Below are 21,053 nucleotides of genomic sequence, written 5' to 3'. Positions count from 1 at the left end.
ATAGATAAACGACACAAGAAGTAAAAAAAAAAAAAAAAAAGGCAGCATACAGACTCCCGGCCTCATGTTAAAAATAACTAAGAAAACAATTAGGAAGTGAATGAAGTGTGCTCCAGGATGTCTCACAGCAATCATAGCTGCAGATAACAGCATCTCCTTAACGGTTTTGTTTTTAATATTAAGATGTTCCTGCAATTACACAAGCGACCATGTTCATAAATGACTAATGGTACTCAAAAGCACATTGTAGCTAATAAAGTCCTCAGGAAACGGACCTTCAAGAGTATTTAACTGCTGTGTCGTGACTATTTCCTACTGAAACGGGACAGAACTAATCACACGAAGGTTGGACATAACTTTTGGGATGGATTTGATTAGATGGTTAGCTTCGATAAAGCTTTTTAATTGGTTGAATATTAGTATACGCCCATGAGTGTAGGGTGAGTCATCAGACCTTTGAGGAGTTTTAGGAAGAGAAAATGCAGATATTTTGATGTAAAAATACTCAGATAATGCTTTTTTGGAATATATTTTGGAGATTAAATGAACATATAAGACAGGAACGCTGGTTTAAAACCAGGATCGTTTATTCTATGGGGACTTTTAATGTGTATTGCACACATACACAGGGTTTTGTCTACAACCACATGCTTATCTAAACAACATCATAATCAGCTTATCTTTCATTAGAAAACCCTCCATCCATTAACCATATTCACAGAGCATCTAATTTCCACAGATGGCTCCTTCAGGGTGGAAAGCTCAAATGCTGCTAAAAGTCTTAGCGCTTTACATAGCAGCCTCTGCCATCAGTGTGTGAATGGGTAGGAGTGAACTGCGGTGTAGAAGTGCTTTGAGTAGTCAGAAGACTATAAAGCGCTATTCCAGCTCAAATCAATTTACCATTTACATCATGTCATAATACAAACCCCAAGCTAACCATAGTTTAGGATAGCAAGTGGTTGAATGCTAACAGTAGCAGTTTTTTTCCTGTTTCACAATGGTACTTCAAAAGCTATCGCATCTTCTGTTGAAGCTTGAAATATGGAATGCTGTGTCTCCAGATTTACTCTATACATTGTCTTTTTAGATATGAATCAACCACGAAGGCAAAAAAAAGCTAACGTTTTCTAGATTTGACTACTTTTATATGATTTATAGCACGAAGCAGAGCCTGTAAACTTTGCAGCGTTTGAGCTTCCCGTCCTGATGGCAACATCAGAGAAGAATGGCTACCATGTGAATGTTGAGAGCTGAATCCAGGTTAAGAAAAAAGAAAGAAAACAACACAACATACTAACACTGGTGTACTGTTTAATGCAAATTCAGGCTCATGTAACAAAGCTATTAATAGGCGTCATAGCTTCAAATGAAATGAATATATTAATAACGAGATCTGACTTCATCCCTCCTGCCTGGAGCTACATTTGCGAGGCAGAGGAAGAGAGAGCTGTTGAATTCGAGGGGAGGGGCTGGCCGAGCGGGCTGCCCGGCTAACTCTGTACGGGTCATAGCCCTCAAAGAGAGCCTTCCTCTCTTTAGGACTGGAGAGCTCGAGAAGTCTCTGGTCCGCTACATGGCTTCTGGCTGCTCTGGAGACGAGCCAGCACACCGGGCGCTCTCCTCTGAACTTGGGGTGGTCATGTTTAGGGGCTGCAAAGACAAAAGTAATCCTGTCAGATAAAAAATAAAACTTTTAATCAGGAAACATTGCATAATGGAAAGACGGACTTACTAGCAAGTAGCTCTATGTGTGCTGATGCTCTGTAGGGCACATGAGAGTTGGGTTCAGGTTTAGATTTGTGGCCAGAGCCCTCCAGAGCAAGCCTTCTTCTTGGTTGGGCGAGCTGGCAAATCCTCGATGTGGCAACTGCTGTCCGAGTTGCTCTGTTCAACTGCAAACACATTTCAAGTCAAGGACAAGTTTATTAAACACAAGCACTCCAGAGGGAGCACTATATCTCAAGAAGTAATAAATAAGAAGCTGCCATCTTGGTGGTTTGCTAAAGGGCCTCAAAGATGATTATTGCCATCAATGGCGAATCAGTGGCATAACGACCTGCCCCACCATTTCGCCTTCCTCCGTTACACTTTGCAGGCGAAACACACATAAAAATATCCCGCCTTGAATTGTGGGTAAGCGACCTATGTCAACCTATTTGTCAAACCTGATAACATTTCCGTATCTGTTAACATGGCTTTACAGTTAAAAGAAGACACCCCAAGGCTGCCAGCTACCTCATGATCTGCTACCTACACAGAAACACAGCAGTTTCTCAAGAAGTGGTGTGAGTTACTCACAGGGGCCAGCAGTGGGCGGTCCAGCTGCCAGCCAGCTGCAGGTGCCCGAGGATGAGCCAGACTACACAACCGATCAGATGCAACAGCCTGGAGAGCCCATTCACTTACCTCCCACGTAGGAGAAAGTCTTTGGAGAGAGAAAAAAACATGAGAAGAGAAGGTAGGGAAGAAGACGGGGGGGGGGGGGGGCAGGTGAGAGCATGAATGAGAGAAGAGATAAAAGAGAGAAAGGGGTGACTGAGGCAGAGGGGAGAAAAAGTAAATATACACCAGAGGAAATAGAAGAAATAAAAAAATGACAATGAAGGAAGGAATAGGGCAGGAAATGAGGTAAGAGCTAGAGACATAGAAGGAGAATATAAAAAAGAGCCCAGGAGATGATTTTAGAAGGATATGAAAAGTTCCCTTTGGGGCTATTCAGTCAACAACCTGGGAGCCAATAAGCAAGCTAAACGTATCCCATTTCTCAAGAATCATTTGCAGAGCTGATTTGGGTAAACTATTGTTGCTAGCATGCAGTGGGTGTCTTTCCTGGTTTTGCTTATTAATTCTATGTTTCTTTGTACCACCTGTAGATTAGTGATAGCTTGAAACCGCTGGCAGGAGTGTGACGTTCATCACTTGTGTGGGTAGAACAGGTGGGAGAACAAACAAAACAGGAACAACTCTTTAATTTGTTGGCTCAGTAGCATAGTGTTCAGATATCCAACAACACATCTTTGCTTCAATTATTGACATCTTTAAACTATAACTTTAAAAATATCAGACTTTGTCAGGGATGGAAAACGAATAAGACCTGGAAATGTCTGAAATTCAATATCTGACAGAAGTACCTTACACTGCCATCATGAAATGTAACAGTCTCCTCAGCTCTGGTCAGAATTAAAGGTAAACTATACAAAAGTGCATTACAGAAAATAAATAAAAACTGATGTAAACAACACAAACTATTTGTAACAAATACATGTGTAAAACAGGAACAATAAACCAGGCATTCAGTCCAACACAAAGCATGATGGGAAATGAGGTATGCTTGGACTACAAGAATACATTTATATAAACAAACAAAAATCTGACATGGCTTCCATCTCCAGAGTAACTGACAATATCAGGGCCTGCCTCTACTATGGCCTTGTCCCAAACAATGTCCTCTGGATCTCTCTGTAACTAATAAAGTAATTTATCATTTATCATTTGAGGATTACGTCATCTAAGCCAGGAATTTAAGAAATAGAAAACAGACTCAGAGAACAGGCAAAGAATCAGAGACACCCAAAACAAAACCACACGCGCCACATCGCGTCAGTGACAGAAGATCTTGTTATATTTACGAGACTGGCGTGCGGAACGTTTTACTTCTACACAGATCCGACCAGCGAGGGGTTAATTCTGCAGGAAGACAATTATTCATTTCATGACAAAAAAAAAAAAAAAAGTGAGGACCCTATAGGACAGGTTTGTGAACAGACAGAAGAAGTGCAGGGTACCGGTTTTGGTGATGGACCCAGTTTTGTCTGGTGGCAGATGATCCAGCCAGTAAACAGAACGACTGTGAACAAAGAAGGGGTCCTTAGAGAACAAAAAAAAAAACACATTCAGAGAGATGGGGGAGTGAGGCAGATGTTTAGACGGGCGTACCGGTCTGGATATCTCAGCTGGTTGGGTTTGGGTTGAGCCAGCTTCTTCATCCTTGTACACTGTAAAGACAAAAAGTCATAATAACATAACATTTTAAGTTAGTTTTACATCAAGCCTATGGAAATGTTGCGTTAACTCAATATTATACGTTTATGTCACCTCAACTAATTGAAAGTTTCCCAACTTTGAAAAGTAATTCATATTAACTTAAAAATGGCGAGCTCTGTCGAACCCTCCTTGCTCGCAGAGACATGTGTTGTTAGTGCAACAGAGGGCGCAGCTGTTATTTGTGCTTATCTGCACATGGGATGGGATATTGTCACAATGCTTGAGCACTTTTTTAAAATATGTGAAGCGTTGGGACCTCTACTACTTCATATGCGTGCATAGTCAATTAGAGCCCCAGCTCTCTGAGAGGCTCTGAATTAAGGTTTTTCTATGGGAGGGTTTGTGGAACATCCCCTGTCTTCATTGGCATTATAATAAAACCGCAAATGTGTTGTTGCTGGTGATGACGATGGTGGCGATAATAACGATGATGCGAATGATGATGTTGTGGAACATTACTTATTCATTCATTTATTATTATAATGCACAGACTTTTTGAAGGACAGGGGCGAAAAGAAAAAAAAAAAGGGCACATACAGCGCGTTGTACATAACATGGATGTATGAAGGAAATAAATCCCTATGGGGTCTGGGGCTGCTCCCCCAGAACATTTTCAATTAAGTCGATGCCATTTCCTGTATTCTCGTGCATTTTAACACCATTTTAGCACCAGATAATCCAAACTGGTTCTGTGAGATATAGTTCAGGCTCAATATAGATCAAAAAAGGGCCCAACATAAAAGTCATTGCAACAGTAACGTTTCATAGAATTTCTTGGTCCTAATAGTCTTCTGGACTTTAGTGTGTTTTCTTCACCCAAGAAGGCTCTGTGATAAATACACACAGGGAACAATACACATTTAAAATATTTATTTGACACCTCAAAAGAAACAAACTATGATGAAACTATGATCACAAGTGCTGCTCCATTGCTGCAGGTGGCAGGGATGAATCAAGTCTCAAGTCTTTGAGGTTTAAACCAAGTCAAGTCTCAAATCTTTGACCTCAAGTTTCAAGTCATGTCATACGTTTTTGACCTCAAGTTTTAAGTAAACCAGGAGGGCACTTTAGCACCCGTTTTTGCCACCCAAGAGGGCAGTTTAGTGTGTTTTGCCAACCAGGAGGGCACTTTAGCGCACGGTTTTACCACTGAATGTAATATAATAATGTATAATTATTTTCATTATTTCTCCAAAGCCTTCACCAGAGAGCATATTAAACACACAAGCACACACACGACCCCTTATTCTGTTAAAAAAAAAAAAACAGGCGAGGGCTCCCGATGCCGACCTAAAACTATAAACACATCATAAACACCCATAAAAATAAAGTGTATTAAGAACATCTTAAGAACAGTAGATTGATTCTGTCACTATATTTCAGCCTTGATTTGCTACACTGACTAAAATGTTCTGCTTTAGTCTAATTCTACTCAACAGGTCAAACAATGTTCTTTACCACTGGAGGATATTCTAGTTCAGTCTTTTACATGCAAGTTACACTCATGCTCCCATATACATCACATAATTGTGGCAGCTATGAATATTCTTCAAATTATGAAATACATTTCTTACTTAATTACTCTAAAAAAAGCAGTAATGTTAATGTCCTGTAACATACCTGTGGTTGCTGCAGCTCTCTAACAGTGACACCTACACCTGCTGGTTGTTAGGGGATCAGATGACAGTGGGGAGGGGGGGGGGGGGGATAACATACTGAAGATTGTCTATTCAGGCAGTGTCAAGATGGCCCAAAATGTTTTCTGTTTTTTTACATGCTGCAGTCAGCTCGGTCCAGTTAAGTCATATCAAACAATAGTTAAAATATATTATATTACATATTATTCTGTCAGGTAAAGTCTGTTTTGTACCGTTTTCTGGAAACTTATCGATGCACTTGTTGAATTAACAGCTTAGATTCAGCAAAAACATGAGCAGAGTGAACACCTTTGTATTTTCCAAAAGGAGACTGATCGAGGAAGCAGAGATAAACACACAGACCATTTAAAAACAGACAACACCTTTATTTTCAACACACACATAAAATCTTATAAAACAGTAAATAACAGTAAATTATCTACCAAAGCTTCTTTAATAATCATGATCACAAAGCCACGAGCTTTCAAGAGAATACTTCAGTTATTACTCTCTACTCTAGTATTGCAGGAGCCTGTGTGAAGCCGACAAGCCGTGTGTGTCTGATGTACTGTCGCTATGTCGTTCAAACTTACTGTGATCTGAAGAGAGAACAATGCAGGGCACGCAGCTACAGCACAGTGGAACATTCACAGGCCTCTGAAGCACACAAGTCCAGGGATAAATATGTAGTGTTTGGTTGACAGTGTAACTAACACTTAAGGGACAGTAAAACTTTTGTTTGCAGTAACAGCACTTTTTTAAAACTGCATTTCCTACTTCCTATGTCTAATTCAAATCCCAACGGCAAATAAGCACATTTTATTTTTTTGGGGTCACTTAAAAAAAAAAAAAAGTGATAAAAGTTCCTAAGTTTATTGGCACAAACCAAAATGAAATATCCCTACACCCTAAAATTGACCTGGCAGTACAGTCTCTCTTTTCAATACTGTAAAAGAAACAAATCTCCCATGCAAAAATCTTAGAAGAGTCTACCGTCTCAAGACACCTCGAGTATGTCGTTGGAAATTTGACCTATTTATACTCGGCTATACATCTTTATCAATCATCGCTGACTTCCAGGAGTAATACAGAGGGGTTTCAGTGATGATACTGGTTCACAGGTGAATATTTATGAGGCACTGAGCTTCATTGTTTAAGCTGCCAGGGTAGTCGCTGGGGTGTTTTGAAAACGGAAGAAGACGGCACTGAAAAGTCCAATCTCTATGAGCTGTGCAGGTAGAATTGCAGAGAAAAGGCATGAAGGAAAGGAAAGGGACAGAAAAAAGGTAAATATTGAGCGGATACTGTACTCAGTAGCACCAGGAGAAGGAGTATGCGAGTGTCTTCGTGTCAGAGGGTCTGCACTATGACAGGATACAGCAGGGACATATGCTCGGCCCCTCTGATTGGCAGCTTGTGTGTGGTGTAGTAGTGGATGACCTCAGGGATGGTGGAGAAGGGCGGACTGTTCTCTCCGAGCACGTAGCGCCCGTCTGCAGACTGAGTAAACTTCATATGCATGAAGCCCTTGCAGCTCCTGTCAGAGAGAGAAAGGACATCTTAAACGGTCCTTCAGAATCAGACAGTTTGGGGACATGAAATAAACAAGTTCAATGGTAGTGTTGTTGCACACTACTGGTTCTGTAGGGGGGGGGGGGGGGGGGGGGGGGGGGCTGAAGAGAAAATCTCATCTTCAGTCCACTCACTCACTGGCAATACAAAGGAGTCGTGTAAATTGCATCAGATAGTAACTTTGAAGAGCCCTAAGTCAGAGCAAGCTTTTACTACAAGACAAAGAAAATCCTCACAATGTTTTTAACATAGTGTTTGTTGCTTCAGAAGAGTACAGATGTGAGGTTAGGAACATTTCTCAGCATGCAAAAGACCAGCTGCTTTCAAGATGATTATTGATACTGGTGGAAAACACACTTCTAGAGAAACAGGGGGGCAGGGTGTGAAAAAGAGATAACGTGTGAAAATTCAAGTTCAAATCTGAGAAGAAGACACCAACAAACTGTTCAAATATCCAACTGAAGTAAAGAAAAAAAAACTACACAGTCAGTGCAATTCCCCCTTAAGACAGTGAAACGGTGTAACATATTGAGTCTCTGGAGGAGTTGTTTGTATTTCCAAACAACGCTGTTTAAAAGCAGCAACACGGAGCGCCAAATAGCCTAGCGGTTATGTCGCATGTCCTATGTACAGAGTGCTTGTCGCAGTGGCCGTGGGTCAAACCTTGGACCTTTCCTGCATGTCGTCCACCAATCTCTCCACCCAACATTTCCTGTCTTTCTTCCAGCTGTCCAATCCAATAAAAAGACAAAATGCGCCAAAAATCACAAAAAAACCATCAAATTGCACAGTGACTGGTAAGCAGGGGTGTATACCTGAGTGACAGCGAGTAGTCCGTCTTGCCGTTCTGGCTGTTTCTCACCAAGTAAGAGTTCTCTTTGCACAGAGTCAGCAGAGCCTCAGCCTCCGGGCGACTCAGGGTGCCATGGTACCACCTGGAGAAGAGCAGCAGGAAACATGACCATGAAACACTTTGACTCAAATCCATGCTGTTGGATAAGAGAACGTTCAATCCTTCTCAGAGTCTTTCATCACCCTTTCTTGAAACGAAGATATACAATGATGAAACATTAATCATCTCTTCTGTCAACCCTCGCTGAAGACGTTTGTTTGCGAAGAGTCGAAGGGAGTCGATCATCAATTTCAATCTGGATTTTTAAAGTTGATTTTCTGACATCGTATTTGTATTGTTGTTTTCGGTGTTTGATGATGATGATTAAATAATAACTTCTATACTTAAGGAAACAGCTCAGTGACTAACACTGTATGTACAGAGTGAATGAAGGTGATGAATGTTACTTGCTAGTTTTTTCAGCTCCGATTTTGAAAGTAAATCTCAGGGAGTCTTAGTAACAACAACTAACTAGGCTCAGGAGACACACAGAACAAGACACAAACAGAGGAAATACAACAACGTGAAGCACTGAGTTCATATCGGCTTTCCCAAAAGATACATTCAACCTGACATTGTGTTTTGGAGAACATATGACAGTAATATCCTTTCTGAGATCAACTGTCAATATGCAAAACAACATTTCAAGTCAAAATGAGGAGGAGATAAATGTTTTTTACGCAGTAAAAACAAGGGAAAATCAAAGTATTCATTCTAATATAGTTATATGCTGACATGTTTCAAGCAGAGATATGCTCCTCTACTTGTGTCTGCTTGACAAGTGACCTCAAAGGTTTTGCAGAAAAAAAGGGAATGCAGTACAGTTCACAGTGTCACTAAAAATTCTTCAAATCATGCTGACAACTATCTTCCTTTATTCGAAAGCTTGATCCAAAGGCAACTGGACTTGGATGAATAGTTGCCTTTGAAGAGATGCCAGTTGCATTTTTACGCATGAAGAAAATTTGCATTGAAGGGAGGTATTCAACAAAGGAGCAAAACATTTTTAAATCTGGAGATATAAGAGTCAGGAGTCAGGAATGTGGAAGTTTAACCTGCAGACGGTCGCTGCAATTCAATCACAAGACAACCATCCAAAACATTGGCAGTGTTAGCAGTGTTTACATTGCAGGTGTCTACTTACACTTGTCTCTCAAGTGGCATGAATGGATCCACCCTCTCTCCCAGGAGAGGAGGAGTGTCACCGACCAGACGCAATGTCGTCGAGTCATTTGAGGAAGATGTAGTGCCCGTCTTGGTGAGCTTGGCCTGTTCTGTCTGAGCTCTCGATCGCTCCCTTTCTGCCCCTTCAAACTGAACTGCAGCCGGACAGAAAGATATCACAGGTTAGTTTACGAATCACAATCGAGACACACTTGGAACTGTACAAAAAAGGGATTGAATGTTTACCTGCTAAAGCTTTAGAGATGTTGTCCTTCTTCCACTCCCACGGCTGGTCGTATTCATCAGCCGGTCTCTCATCATCCTGAGGCAGCCTGCTTTCCCTGCCGTCCATCAGTCCACCCTCGACCCTCTGAGTGTGTTGTTGTCCTGCTGGAGCCGATCGGTGATGGTGACGAATCCTCTCCTCGTACGGGTTATCATATAACTGACCCCCATCGCCGCTCCCAGATCTGTTAATCATCACGCTGTGCTGCAGTTCTGCAAAGTAAACACAGAAAGCAGCACTTTAGGGCAGGTTTTTAAAAGTCACAGACAGGCAAACAGTGTGACAATGCTGATCAAGATCTGTTAATAAGACTAAAAAAAAAATCATTTAGAGCACTGATGCATTGACAGGTGAACTTTAATCTGTTGAACAGGCTGACTGACTTGACAATAAATTCTTTTTACATCCTGTCAGTTCTCCAGCCTCAAATCACACCAAGGGAAACTGTGTTTTGCACAAGGACTGGCTGCTTGACAGCTGATGCTGACTCACATCCTTCCAGGCTTTATTTGAGATGAAAGTGAATGTTTTTTGGTTCATTTCCAAAAAGAATTCTGCTTGATGACATTGTGTCACTTAACTACTCATCTATGAAAAACAAAAAAGTAAATCACAGTAAAGTCACATTCACATGATTACTTAGTTACAGCTGCGTTCACACTAGAGGCTAAAGTGACCTGACTCTGATCTTTTTTGCTACCGTGTGACTCAGATCTAATATTTTATTACAGTGTGAACAGCACAAGTCATACCGGTGTGTGTATTTTTTTAATTTTACTTTTATTTAAAAAAAAAAAAAAAAAAGAAAAAAAAAAAGGAGAACCTCGGTGTCAAGAGGGGCAGCAGCACAATAAACAAGTTACAGCAATAACAAACACAGATCAACATGTTCTGAGTCACAGAGAAGAAAAGTCATTATTCAAAGCATCTACAACCTGAATCCCACAGGGGTCTGATACCGGCCACATTTAAAAAGCGATGTGAACAGCCAAACAAAGAAATCTGATCTGAACAAAAAAATCAGAATTGAGCATTAGGGCTTGCAGTGTGAACACAGCTAATGTTGCTGAGGAATTGAGAAGCCAAAGAAGCTCTTACTAAGGGCAATGAGGAAGATCACAAAATGTTAGTGTATACAAACACCATTTATGAAGAATCCATCTGACTACTGGGAGAGAGTGATCTCATAACAAACCGGAGATGATCCGCTGGGCCTCGAATGGTTCCATATAGCTGCAGCAGTCTGTTGGTGCAGATTTGTTGTCCCAGTTTGATCTGCCTCTAGGGTCTGGACGGACATCAAACGGATCAGAGTAGTCGGTGTCAGCGTCCAAAGCTGCAGGAGCAGATGGGACCACCTAGGGTATTGAGAGACGAAATAAAGGGCATTTCACAAATGAGAGACTTGAGCATACAAAACCGAATGTGGGTGAAAACAAAACAAAGGAAAATGGAGCAGAGCAGAAATGAAATCAATTCTTACAGGTTCCTCTTGAACAGTCACAGGACTCAGCGGCACTTTGCAACGACCAAACTCCTGAGAGTCCACTTTGATTAGTCTGTGCTTGGGCGACACCACTTTTACCTGGAAAATATCACATGTAAGCACAACTTTCAATGTCGATCTTTAAAGTCACAGCAAAACTTGAGGACAAGGATATATTGCGTATGGGATGGGGTGGGTCTACTAGAAATGCCAGTCTTTATTATCAAAGGCTACATTTGTATAGTGAGGAACTATTACTGGTAAACAATGTAAAAACACTTCATTTCTATACATGAACCTAAAACATGGCGATCATACCTCCACACCATTAGGCAGCGCTGAGCTGAATGCAGGGAAAGAGGGAAGGCTCACTGTGGCACTACAGGGGCTGAAACCACCATTCTGATGCTCCTTATCAGAGTGCTGGTACGGGTCCTCGAAATCTAGCTCCTTCTGAGCCCTGTAGGCCCTCAAAATCTCACTCTCACTGTAGTCTGGCCTCGGGGGCTGAGGAGGGTCACGCCTGCTGCCTAAGTTCAGGTAGTCCTTAAGCCACTTTGCCATGGATCTGGGGGAAAAGACAAGGAAAAACAGTTAAACGTACATGGGAATCATTAAATCTCATCTTAAATATTCGCTTCACAACTCATTCGACATGAAGTTTGCTTTGAAACCTGTCGAGACTGATGGTTTACACGTCATCACCGATGGAAACAAGCAGGTATAGACACATGAAGAAGAAACTTTCAAAGTGTATTATCAGGGCTGTAAGACACAAACTTGGAGACTACATTTCACACAATGTTGAGCTGTCGTTGTTATCTAATTTTACACAGAGAAATCACAGGTACACATTAATGTGACCAGTCAAAGGGTTAAACTGTCTGAGCTCATGTGGACTCTTTTTAACCTTAGCAAAAAAAATGAATTTGTGGTCAATTCCCTGTGAAGTTTACTGCACTGTCAGGAAGACTGTGTCAACAGGTCCTGCAAAAATCCTCCTGTATTGCTACGTAAAAATGTATTAAGTGGAGCTTAGCATGGGATTTTAGTCAGAACTATCCCGCTTCCGACGTCACGTCAGAAAATCACTGGAACCATAAACAATAGTTGATGTTAGTTAGCATTGGGGGGGGGGGGGGGGTTAAGATGGCTTTTCAACCCACCAGTTATTCTAAACAAGCCTTTTATTATATTTTTATAACAGCTATCGGCATCCAGTTAACTCATTAAAACACAGTTAAGCGTTGAAGATTTATTCATGGCGTGCTGTGCAAATCACGGTAGCCGCTATGTCAACATTGGCTAAGTTAGCTACGTTAGCTCGTCGTGAAACAGACGGTAAGTCCTAACGTTACTTCTCTTTAACTCACCCTCCTTTCTTTCTTGGCGCTGACGGCTTCCCGGTGGCCCAGTTACGTCTTTATGGCTGCCATCCAGCAACTCGTTTACACCGTTATTATCAGGCCCCTAAAAATAAAAAACCATTGTTATCCGTGAAATCAGTCCAGCCACTGAGCCAAGCAGGTCAAGCAGCGAATGGTAGCCGGACTGGTCCAGACCGTCAGACAGACCGTCTCCGACACAACACCGACTGGCGCGGCGGGCGGCCTTAAAGGGAGGGAGTCACAGAGTGAGCTGTTTTAAGTCTGTCGACGGAAAAGCTTCATATTGTGCTCACAGATGCGATCCTTTGTTTTACGAATTCAAATTTCAGTAATGTAATGTCATTTTTCAGTAATGGCATTGTTTCTACACTGTCAAAAATAGTCCTGTTGATTAATATTATTTTCTAATAGCAGTGTCTTGTTATGGAAAAAGTTCATATGAGTTAAGATATTAATATAGGTGTTTTTAGTTTAAATTAAAACTAAACTAAAATATCAAAGAAGTGTCTGTTAAACATAGCTTTTTATTTTATTGTAACATAATTTTAGTGTACAATTAACAAACTATGCCTTATTCAATAAGGGAGCCAACCAGAGCCGGACAAGAACAAGTTTTGGTTTTTTATGCAAATAAATATGAATTTGTTTTATTTATTTATTTTTTTTGGTCATCCGCTGGTCACAAGGTCAAGGATGAACTGTTAAGGCTAACATTATAGTGAAAATAATGTAAAGTTGACAACTAGATCAAATGTTGATACCAATATTATACAAACACCAGTTCATCTGGCAACTTTTGTGTAAATACAACGCTGTATGTAACATTTACTCATTGACCCCAAGCTGTATTAAATCACATTCAAATTTATAGTCCAAACTAATTCTGAATCAATTAAATCAGCACCATGAACTCAGTGAAACACCTGTATAATAGATCATAGATACAGGAGTTCGGGAAATATTTTTTCTAATGAGAGAGACATGAAGTTAAAAGGATTTTTAATAAACACATCAAATGAACAAATGGTATTTTATCAGGGATAGTTAAAGTCACTGGCTTTCAAGGACAGACAACAAAACCTACTAATGACTGCTCATTATCATATTGACTAATCATTCTGTAAAGACATGTCTTCATAGGAAATACAGAAACTGTTTTTTGTTTTTTTTTCCTTTTTTCATTTCTGTGCAGAATTGCAAACAGGTCCATATCAGAATATTCCTCTTTGCATCTTTTGTACAAATTTGTGTCAGTCACAAATTAAGATTCCCTTCAAACATCTTCTTTTCATTCGCTCTCATTGCTGTCGCTGTCTGAATACGCCCCCAGCAGGCTGAGAGATGACGAGCCATTTAGAGTGTTAACAGGCTTGGCGACATTGTTGGATTCAACTGAAGATGTCTTTGAATCTGCAAAACAAAACACACAATAATTGCAAACGTCTGATATAGGATGTGAACTGTGGAGAATGGATCCATCCAAATGTGTCTCTTAGAAGGCTTTCCTCCAAGTCGTATGCATTACCTGTTTGTGATGAGGAAGCGGAGGCAGTCACCACCGTACTGGGTTTACTGACGGCTGCTGCTGGTTTCTTTCGCACTACAAGTGACCCTAGTGCCCCTCCTTTGCCCAGCGTCCCGACACTCCTCTCCCAGCTCTCCACCTTAGCCCTCTTCACTCCTCCAGATGAGGTTCCCTGTTGAAGACACACCATGAGATTGAGTTTTTATCATTTGCATCATTTTAAGGATACTAGATATCAATAAATTAATTATTAATTACATTTTTATAATAATAATAATTACATCCAAGACACATTTTGCACCTTACAAAATATAGGACATAACCAAATATGAACAAACAAACTTTTAACGATTTAAATAGAGTCTGTTCTGGATCTTCTCACAGAAAGCTCAAAAATACGCTTAAATACCTTTTGATGGCTGTCATTTGAACCCATTCAGTATCATGGAAACGATCGCACTGTGTTCACATGTACCTGTGCCTCTCTGGGGATGTCAGTGGTGAGGACGTCTGTTGGTTTGTCTGTAATGGCTTTCTTTGGCTGCGAGCTGCTGCTGCTGCTGCTGCTCTCCTCCTTCTCTGAGTCAGAGTCAGAGTCTCTGAGTCTTTTCACAAGGGCACGATCCAACATCTCTCTGTGAAACAATTAGATTTGATGGGGATTTTAATGACTGCTGCTCAGAGATCACAACAATAATATAAAAGAACAAACAGGCGGAAATTACATTTTCTATTTAGCTTTACCATTAGTCATCTAGTCTTTAATTGGTTTTAGCAAATACTCTTTACCTCTTCCTTTATTTTACCTAATGATCTTCTATTTGAACATCCTCCACTTACTTTGTCTCTCGTTCATCCTCTTCTTTCTCCTTTTCCTTCTCTCTCTTCTCCAGCTCTCTGTACCGCCCAATCATTCCCTCAAAGTCAACCTGAGCCTGCCTCTGGTTCAGCTCCTTCAGCTCCTGCAGGTTCTCTAAAACTTCCATCTCCATCTTGGAATCCTTTGTGCGGTTTTCCAGCACCTGGTGGAGGAATGCATAGAAATTGACTATTTTTTCATCTTCGAAATGTAAATCTTAAATATGAAATGACGTTAAAAAAACAACAACACCAACCTTCATTGGGTTGTTGAGTTCCTCTTCCTCCCTCTCCTCTTGGATTCTCTTCTCCTCCTCCTCAATGAGTTTCTCTGCCTGGAAGTTTCTTGTTGCACCATGCTCCATAGCGTAGTCTGTGTTCTCCGGGTCAGTCTGTGGTCACAGCATGAGATATGAGTCCAAGACAAAGAGCTGTGGATGTACTTTTTTAAATTTAACTGTTATATTATCCTGTCGTAAAAAAAAAAAAAAAAGGTTATTTATCATTCAAACATGTGTCCCTGTGATAATCAGAGCTTCAAATCGTCTCACCTTGAATGTGATTTCAGCCAGACACCGAGTACATTTGATGTAGAAACGGAAGATGGGGAGTCCCATGTACAGCTCATTCTGAACAGTCTCTTTGCGGGCATTGAACTTCTTCCCCTTGTAGATGTACTCGCCACATGTTTTACATCTGCAAACAATCAGAGAGTCAAAACTGAGGACTCTATAGCAACAGGCCCCATGAATAAAAGCCATTCAGACACGTAAAAGCAGCCCTGGTCTAGTTGTTAGTAAAAACATAAATCTAAAGAACTCTAGACTTCTTATGAAACAATAAAAAGTAAAGGTCAGTTATAAACGGACACAATACATTATAAATATACATTATAAATGTATCAAAGGACAATAGTTACTTCTTTGTTTTAAGAAGGCCAACATATCTCAGCATGGAAGTGCAACAAAAACAAAGACATGTCAACACCAGCATAAATCGCTGGTGCAGACCAAGTCCGGCAATTGGTCTGGTAGCTGGAGAGGTGCCAGTTTCCATCCTGAGCACTGTAAAGATGCTCTTAAGCAAAGCAACTAACCTCCCACCCTCTCAGGAGCGCTAGCTGTTGGCAGCCCCCCCGACATCTCTCCATTAAATGCACATCCATAGGATCCTGCCTGTGTCTCACAGTCTATGGTTTGTGCATGTGTCCCAGCCCTTTTTACAATTTTTATTAATAAAATGATTCCATTATTATCTAGCGACCATTCACATGCTCACTTATATGCAGATGATACAATATTGTTCTGTATTGCTAACTCTGCTCAGCTTTCCATGGAGAACCTGCAACATTCCTTTAATGTTCTCCAAGTTGCACTTAACGACATTAAATTGGTTTTAAATGTTCAGAAAACTAAACGTATGTTGTTTTCTAGGGCTAAATGTGAAACTGATAATAATCTTCACATTACCACCTTGCTAGGATCCATTATCGAGAGAGTTAAAGCCTATAAATATCTTGGTATATGGATAGATGACAGACTAACATTCAAACTTCACATTGATAATCTTACTGTCAAACTACGACAAAAGGTTGGTTACCTATATAGAAATAAATCAAATTTCCCTATGTTCTGTCGGAAAAGGATAATTGAAGCAGTTTTTCTTTCATTTTTGGATTATGGTTATGTGGTCTATAGGCATGCCTCTTCCGCTACGCTAAAGCCCTTAGATGCTGTTTACCATTCTGCGCTTAGATTCATCACCGGTGATAGCTACATGACTCACCACTGCATTCTTCATAATAAAGTTGGTTGGCCCTCCCTCACTGAGAGATGCAATAACCACTGGCATGTTTTTATCTATAAAGCCCTCACTGGAACGCTTCCATCATATATCACCTCCTTGTTACATCTGAACCCTGGTCCATTTATAACCCGCCGCTCGAGAGAAAGAGAGGCTGGTTCTCCAGGTTCCTCATGCCAGGACTGACCTGGGGAAAACTGCTTTTTAGTGTTAGTGCTGCAAACTTCTGGAATATTTTACAACAGGACCTGAATTTGAGCACTTTTATCCCTTATGGACACTTTAGAAATATTATTTTTAACCGCCCAATACCTGACTGTAACTGTTTCATTTGATTTTAATTACTGACTTATCACTGTAGTAATTTCAAGCTTTTAAATTATTTTAGTGTATATATTTTATTGACCTTATTGCTCTTTTATTGACTTTATTTTCTGTAGTAGCTTTATCTCATTTCTCGTTGTTTATCATTTATGTATGTTTTCTCGGCATCATTGTAAATGAGGGTCGACCTCAATGACCTCTCCGAGAACATAAATAAAGGTTGATGATGATGATGATGATGATGATGTGTGTGGAGCATGTCTCACAGAGTGTCAAATTAAATTCCCTCTCGCAGGATCGATAAAGTGTATTTTATAAATATGGTTATAGAGCAGGGACGAGCAACTTTGGTCACAGCAAGGGCCACATTCATTTAATTCTCACTGCCAGGGGGGCAAATTGTAGTACACAAAAACGACTACAGTCAATTTTGTCTCCAATTTAACTCAACATATGCCAGTGATCAAATATTATTATGGACATACTTCTGGTTTTCATGATTTCAGCGCAGATTTTTGTCATGTTTTCTTCATGTTTCCAATTAATTGATATGTAAAAGTTGATCTGAGGGCCACGTTGAGGGTTGACTGGGGCCGCATGTGGCCCCCGGACCGCCAGTTGCCCACCCCTGTTATAGAGAATACGTTTTTTTGCATGCAAAATTTGTTCCAATGATCATTTTCAAGAAAATGCAAACTGGATATAAGAGGAAGTGGATGGTAAAGAGTGAGCACCTGAGCGTGGGTTTGACCCACAGGTGAAACAGACATACCTCATATTGAAGGGAGCCATCAATCTGACCACATACTGACGATCTTTGGGGAGTTTAAGCTTCGGGATTTTAGATGGATCGAAATCTGGTGGGTAGTATTTCTGTTTGGAGACAAAACACAGATGTGTTAATGAAAAACCTGCATTTGTAATGAAGTCATTAAAGCATCTAGAATAATAGGGGAACAGAAGTTTGAAAGCTGGAGACATAAATAAGACACTTTTAGGATGCCTAAATGGGAATTCGCAGAAAACTTAATTAAAAATATTAGTCTCAAAATGAATGTTATAGTTGCTAAAAACACTTAGCTTGAAGGTAATGTTAACCTCCTTGGTTTCAAACGCTCATTTTTTAATATTGCTGACAAAGCTCGTAGTTGGCGTAAAGATACTCACATTCAACACTTTTCTTTCAGACATTGTTGCTTTCGCTAGAAACTAAGCGTAAGGAGAGAAACGTCGGAATTAATAGATTTAGAGCTGGCACCGATGCACTTTTTAGGTCGCTGCTTGTAGGCCTTTATTGCACTTCCGGGGGTGTATTGTAATCACTTCCCGTGCCTCGCAGAGCTTCATAGAGTGATGACGCCCCCCTGCGGCAAGAGGACGTACAGTCGAATAAAAACCACGCAAATTAGATTAACAGAGTAGAGTCAGCTACACGAAAAGGGAAATAAAAAAAAAAGATTTTTGAAGATATATATCATCTTTCATTTTTCTTTCAAAAGGTTAAAAATAATCCCTCCATTCCCCCTCAAACCCCCCACACAGGACTGTAAAATACAATTTAACATACATCACAAACGTGCAATATATTTATCTGTGTAGTCATTTTACTAATAGCTTTTCTTTTTATATCTATTTATATCTGCACCTTGTTTTTTCTGCGTGAATACTTGCTGCTGTTTTTATCCTGCACTAACGAGTCAAATGCAACGGAATATCTGCTCTGTAAAGTACAAGTTTGAATGACAATAAAGGAAGTCTAAGTCTAAAGGTAATATTGCTTTACAGTAATCATTCATCTTTAAACAAATAGCCAAATCTTTTTGAATCACATCAAATTAAATATAAAGATACAATTCCCTTGAAAATAAAAGTATAGTATTTAATCAATGTTATTCATATTGGCTTTACAATAACAACTATAGAAGTAAAAACAAATGTGTCCATTTTATGCAACTTTTCTCACATTGAACGTATTGCTTCATCCTTTAGTGTGTGTGCACCTACACACACACACACACACACACACACACACACACACACACACACACACACACACACACACACACAGGCAGGTTTAGGTCACTCCTACAAAAGGAAATTGGGTCCTGATTACAGATTGGTGTTAATGTGGGTCAACCTGAGGTCTGATTTCACTTTTATTGAACATGACAGTGAGGAGAGTAGATTCGTGGCAACATAAAGAAGGGGACACGGTTTTGTGTTCACAAAATATCTGTCAACAACAGTTAATACAAATAAAAGATATATGTGTAAGACAAATCATTACAGTTGAATGCCATGTCCGTTGTATTTGTTCTTGCGATGATCTATTCTGTGGGGAGCCAGAATCAAATCAAAGCGACTCATCAATAAGTCAGACATGCAGCATAAAATGCTATCATTGACGAAAGTGACTTTTCAACCCCATCAGGCACCAGTTTACTTTATCAAATATGTTTTATGGAAGGTAAATCCACCTTTAACCCCTCCGTGATTTCCCCCTGTCAGGTCCCTTCCTGTGGTTATCTAAAGATACAAAGGTGCTGATCAGTGTCACCTGTGTCACAATGTTCCATCAATATTTCAGAGGTTTGCTGATGTCAGCAAAGCGTATAAAGAGGGGGGCATCTTAGAACCGGAGACCTCCATACGTCCAGGGCGTTTTGACTGACTCCCCCCCCCTTCCACCTAAAGATAAAGACGCCTCCTGTTTGTGTTTCAGCACCATGGTCAGCGCTCGTGCTCTCCTCCTCGCGGCCACCTGCTGCTGCACCTTTCTGTGGTTAGCTCGTGCAGAGGACTCCTCTCTGGAGACTCGATCGTTGGATTTCTCCCTGAAGACTCAGCAGGAGAGAGACCTGGTGAGAGAATTTATGAAGGAAATTGTACAATATTTTACATGTTCTGGAGAGAAGCTTGCGATATGATCTATTACAAACGATTACGCACAGGAAGTAAGGGGCTGAAATGTTCAGCTTAGAAATTAAGTGAAATGAGTGTTTCCAATGTCAAGTCAAGCTCTAATGATTCTAATTTATCTGATTTGAACTCTTTTCAATGCAGATTGACGCCTTGCAAGAAGTTTTGGAGAAGCTGAGGAGCAAAGAGATGCCTTTAGAGAAAAAGCTTGGCTGGCTGCCTTCGGTATGTACATCACATTTGAAATCTTGGGTCTAACTCACCAATTTAGTTGGTAGGCCTATGTTTTATAGTGTTTCGGATGGACTATGTGTAAATAAGCTGAGGTAAAAGCGGTTTAAGAGGTTATTTGTCTTCTTAGAGCGTGCAGAAATTCAAAATTCTCGAGGCATACGTGTAAAATTCATTGTTTTAAAGGGTTAAAGATTTTTTTTTTTTGGCAAGAATATAATTGTTGTCAATCATTGCAGTGTGACGCTGGGGAGCCGTGTGCCGTGCGTAAAGGCGCGCGTATTGGAACGCTGTGCAGCTGTCCTCGGGGTACTGCCTGTAATTTCTATGTTCTCAAATGTTTGTGAAAGAAGAAGACCAAGGCAAAGGGCGCAAGAAAACACAGCAGAGGAATGATGGGATTGAAGGGACTAGTCTGTTGTTAGTCCCGGAACGATACGAATAAAATGTGATTTTTCTGTTATAAACCTGGGACTCGACGTCAAATGTCACAATGTTAGTTTTTAATTGATGTCATGGCATGTGTACATCCGTCTCAACTTTGATTTTTTTAATGCGTGTAACAGATCTTAGGTGAAGTTATTTTGTGAAGAGTTATGGCATCTTGTTTGAATGCTTGAATGTAATTTTCGTCAGGACCTCGTTCTCTTTTTTTTCATTTCATCTGCTGCACTTGTTCCTGTTCTGTGGAAAATTGTGGACAATTTGTTTCTAAAGACATTTGTATGATGAGGGGGGTCAATAAATTTGCTCAACTTTATTTAAGCGTCTTTGTGTCATTTAAAGGGGCAGTTGCATTAAAACAAAAATACCCCCACCTCGCCCATTAGCAGCTTTTGATTGATTGTGATTTATTGTAGAAACAAATTGTAGCTCATTTGTGTTGGTCAACTTGTACTACCTTATTACAGCATACAATAT

General features: G+C 40.3%; 4 protein-coding genes across 4 annotated transcripts; 1 reads left to right on the top strand and 3 right to left on the bottom strand.

The window, feature by feature from the left end:
- Window positions 1-1,297: 1,297 nt before the first annotated feature.
- spmap2 (sperm microtubule associated protein 2) lies at window positions 1,298-5,925 on the bottom strand. Its single transcript, XM_065966650.1, has 5 exons — window positions 3,940-5,925; window positions 3,721-3,850; window positions 2,302-2,718; window positions 1,736-1,895; window positions 1,298-1,653 (listed from the first exon to the last, which is right to left on the bottom strand). Exons 1-5 carry the CDS (start codon window positions 4,029-4,031, stop codon window positions 1,403-1,405), a joined length of 1,050 nt encoding a protein of 349 aa, XP_065822722.1. The 5' UTR covers window positions 4,032-5,925; the 3' UTR covers window positions 1,298-1,402.
- A 130-nt stretch (window positions 5,926-6,055) lies between these two features.
- shda (Src homology 2 domain containing transforming protein D, a) lies at window positions 6,056-12,839 on the bottom strand. The gene is made up of 8 exons (XM_020650224.3): window positions 12,458-12,839; window positions 11,403-11,652; window positions 11,082-11,183; window positions 10,794-10,956; window positions 9,559-9,810; window positions 9,293-9,467; window positions 8,072-8,191; window positions 6,056-7,221 (listed from the first exon to the last, which is right to left on the bottom strand). The coding sequence occupies exons 2-8, from the start codon at window positions 11,646-11,648 to the stop codon at window positions 7,035-7,037; spliced, it is 1,245 nt and encodes a 414-aa protein (XP_020505880.1). The 5' UTR covers window positions 11,649-11,652; window positions 12,458-12,839; the 3' UTR covers window positions 6,056-7,034.
- Window positions 12,104-20,892, top strand: LOC109996161 (cocaine- and amphetamine-regulated transcript protein). The gene is made up of 4 exons (XM_065966444.1): window positions 12,104-12,425; window positions 19,705-19,843; window positions 20,046-20,126; window positions 20,372-20,892. The coding sequence occupies exons 2-4, from the start codon at window positions 19,709-19,711 to the stop codon at window positions 20,477-20,479; spliced, it is 324 nt and encodes a 107-aa protein (XP_065822516.1). The 5' UTR covers window positions 12,104-12,425; window positions 19,705-19,708; the 3' UTR covers window positions 20,480-20,892.
- On the bottom strand, window positions 13,455-18,307 carry yju2 (YJU2 splicing factor homolog). Its single transcript, XM_020650161.3, has 8 exons — window positions 18,150-18,307; window positions 17,755-17,855; window positions 15,407-15,551; window positions 15,113-15,247; window positions 14,838-15,019; window positions 14,473-14,632; window positions 13,998-14,169; window positions 13,455-13,882 (listed from the first exon to the last, which is right to left on the bottom strand). The coding sequence occupies exons 1-8, from the start codon at window positions 18,171-18,173 to the stop codon at window positions 13,761-13,763; spliced, it is 1,041 nt and encodes a 346-aa protein (XP_020505817.1). The 5' UTR covers window positions 18,174-18,307; the 3' UTR covers window positions 13,455-13,760.
- Window positions 20,893-21,053: the final 161 nt, after the last annotated feature.

This window comes from Labrus bergylta, chromosome 18 (genome assembly GCF_963930695.1).
Source record: "Labrus bergylta chromosome 18, fLabBer1.1, whole genome shotgun sequence".
NCBI classification, from domain to species: domain Eukaryota; kingdom Metazoa; phylum Chordata; class Actinopteri; order Labriformes; family Labridae; genus Labrus; species Labrus bergylta.
The sequence above is the reverse complement of the archived record's forward strand: the minus strand, read 5'-3'. Positions and strand labels throughout refer to the sequence as shown.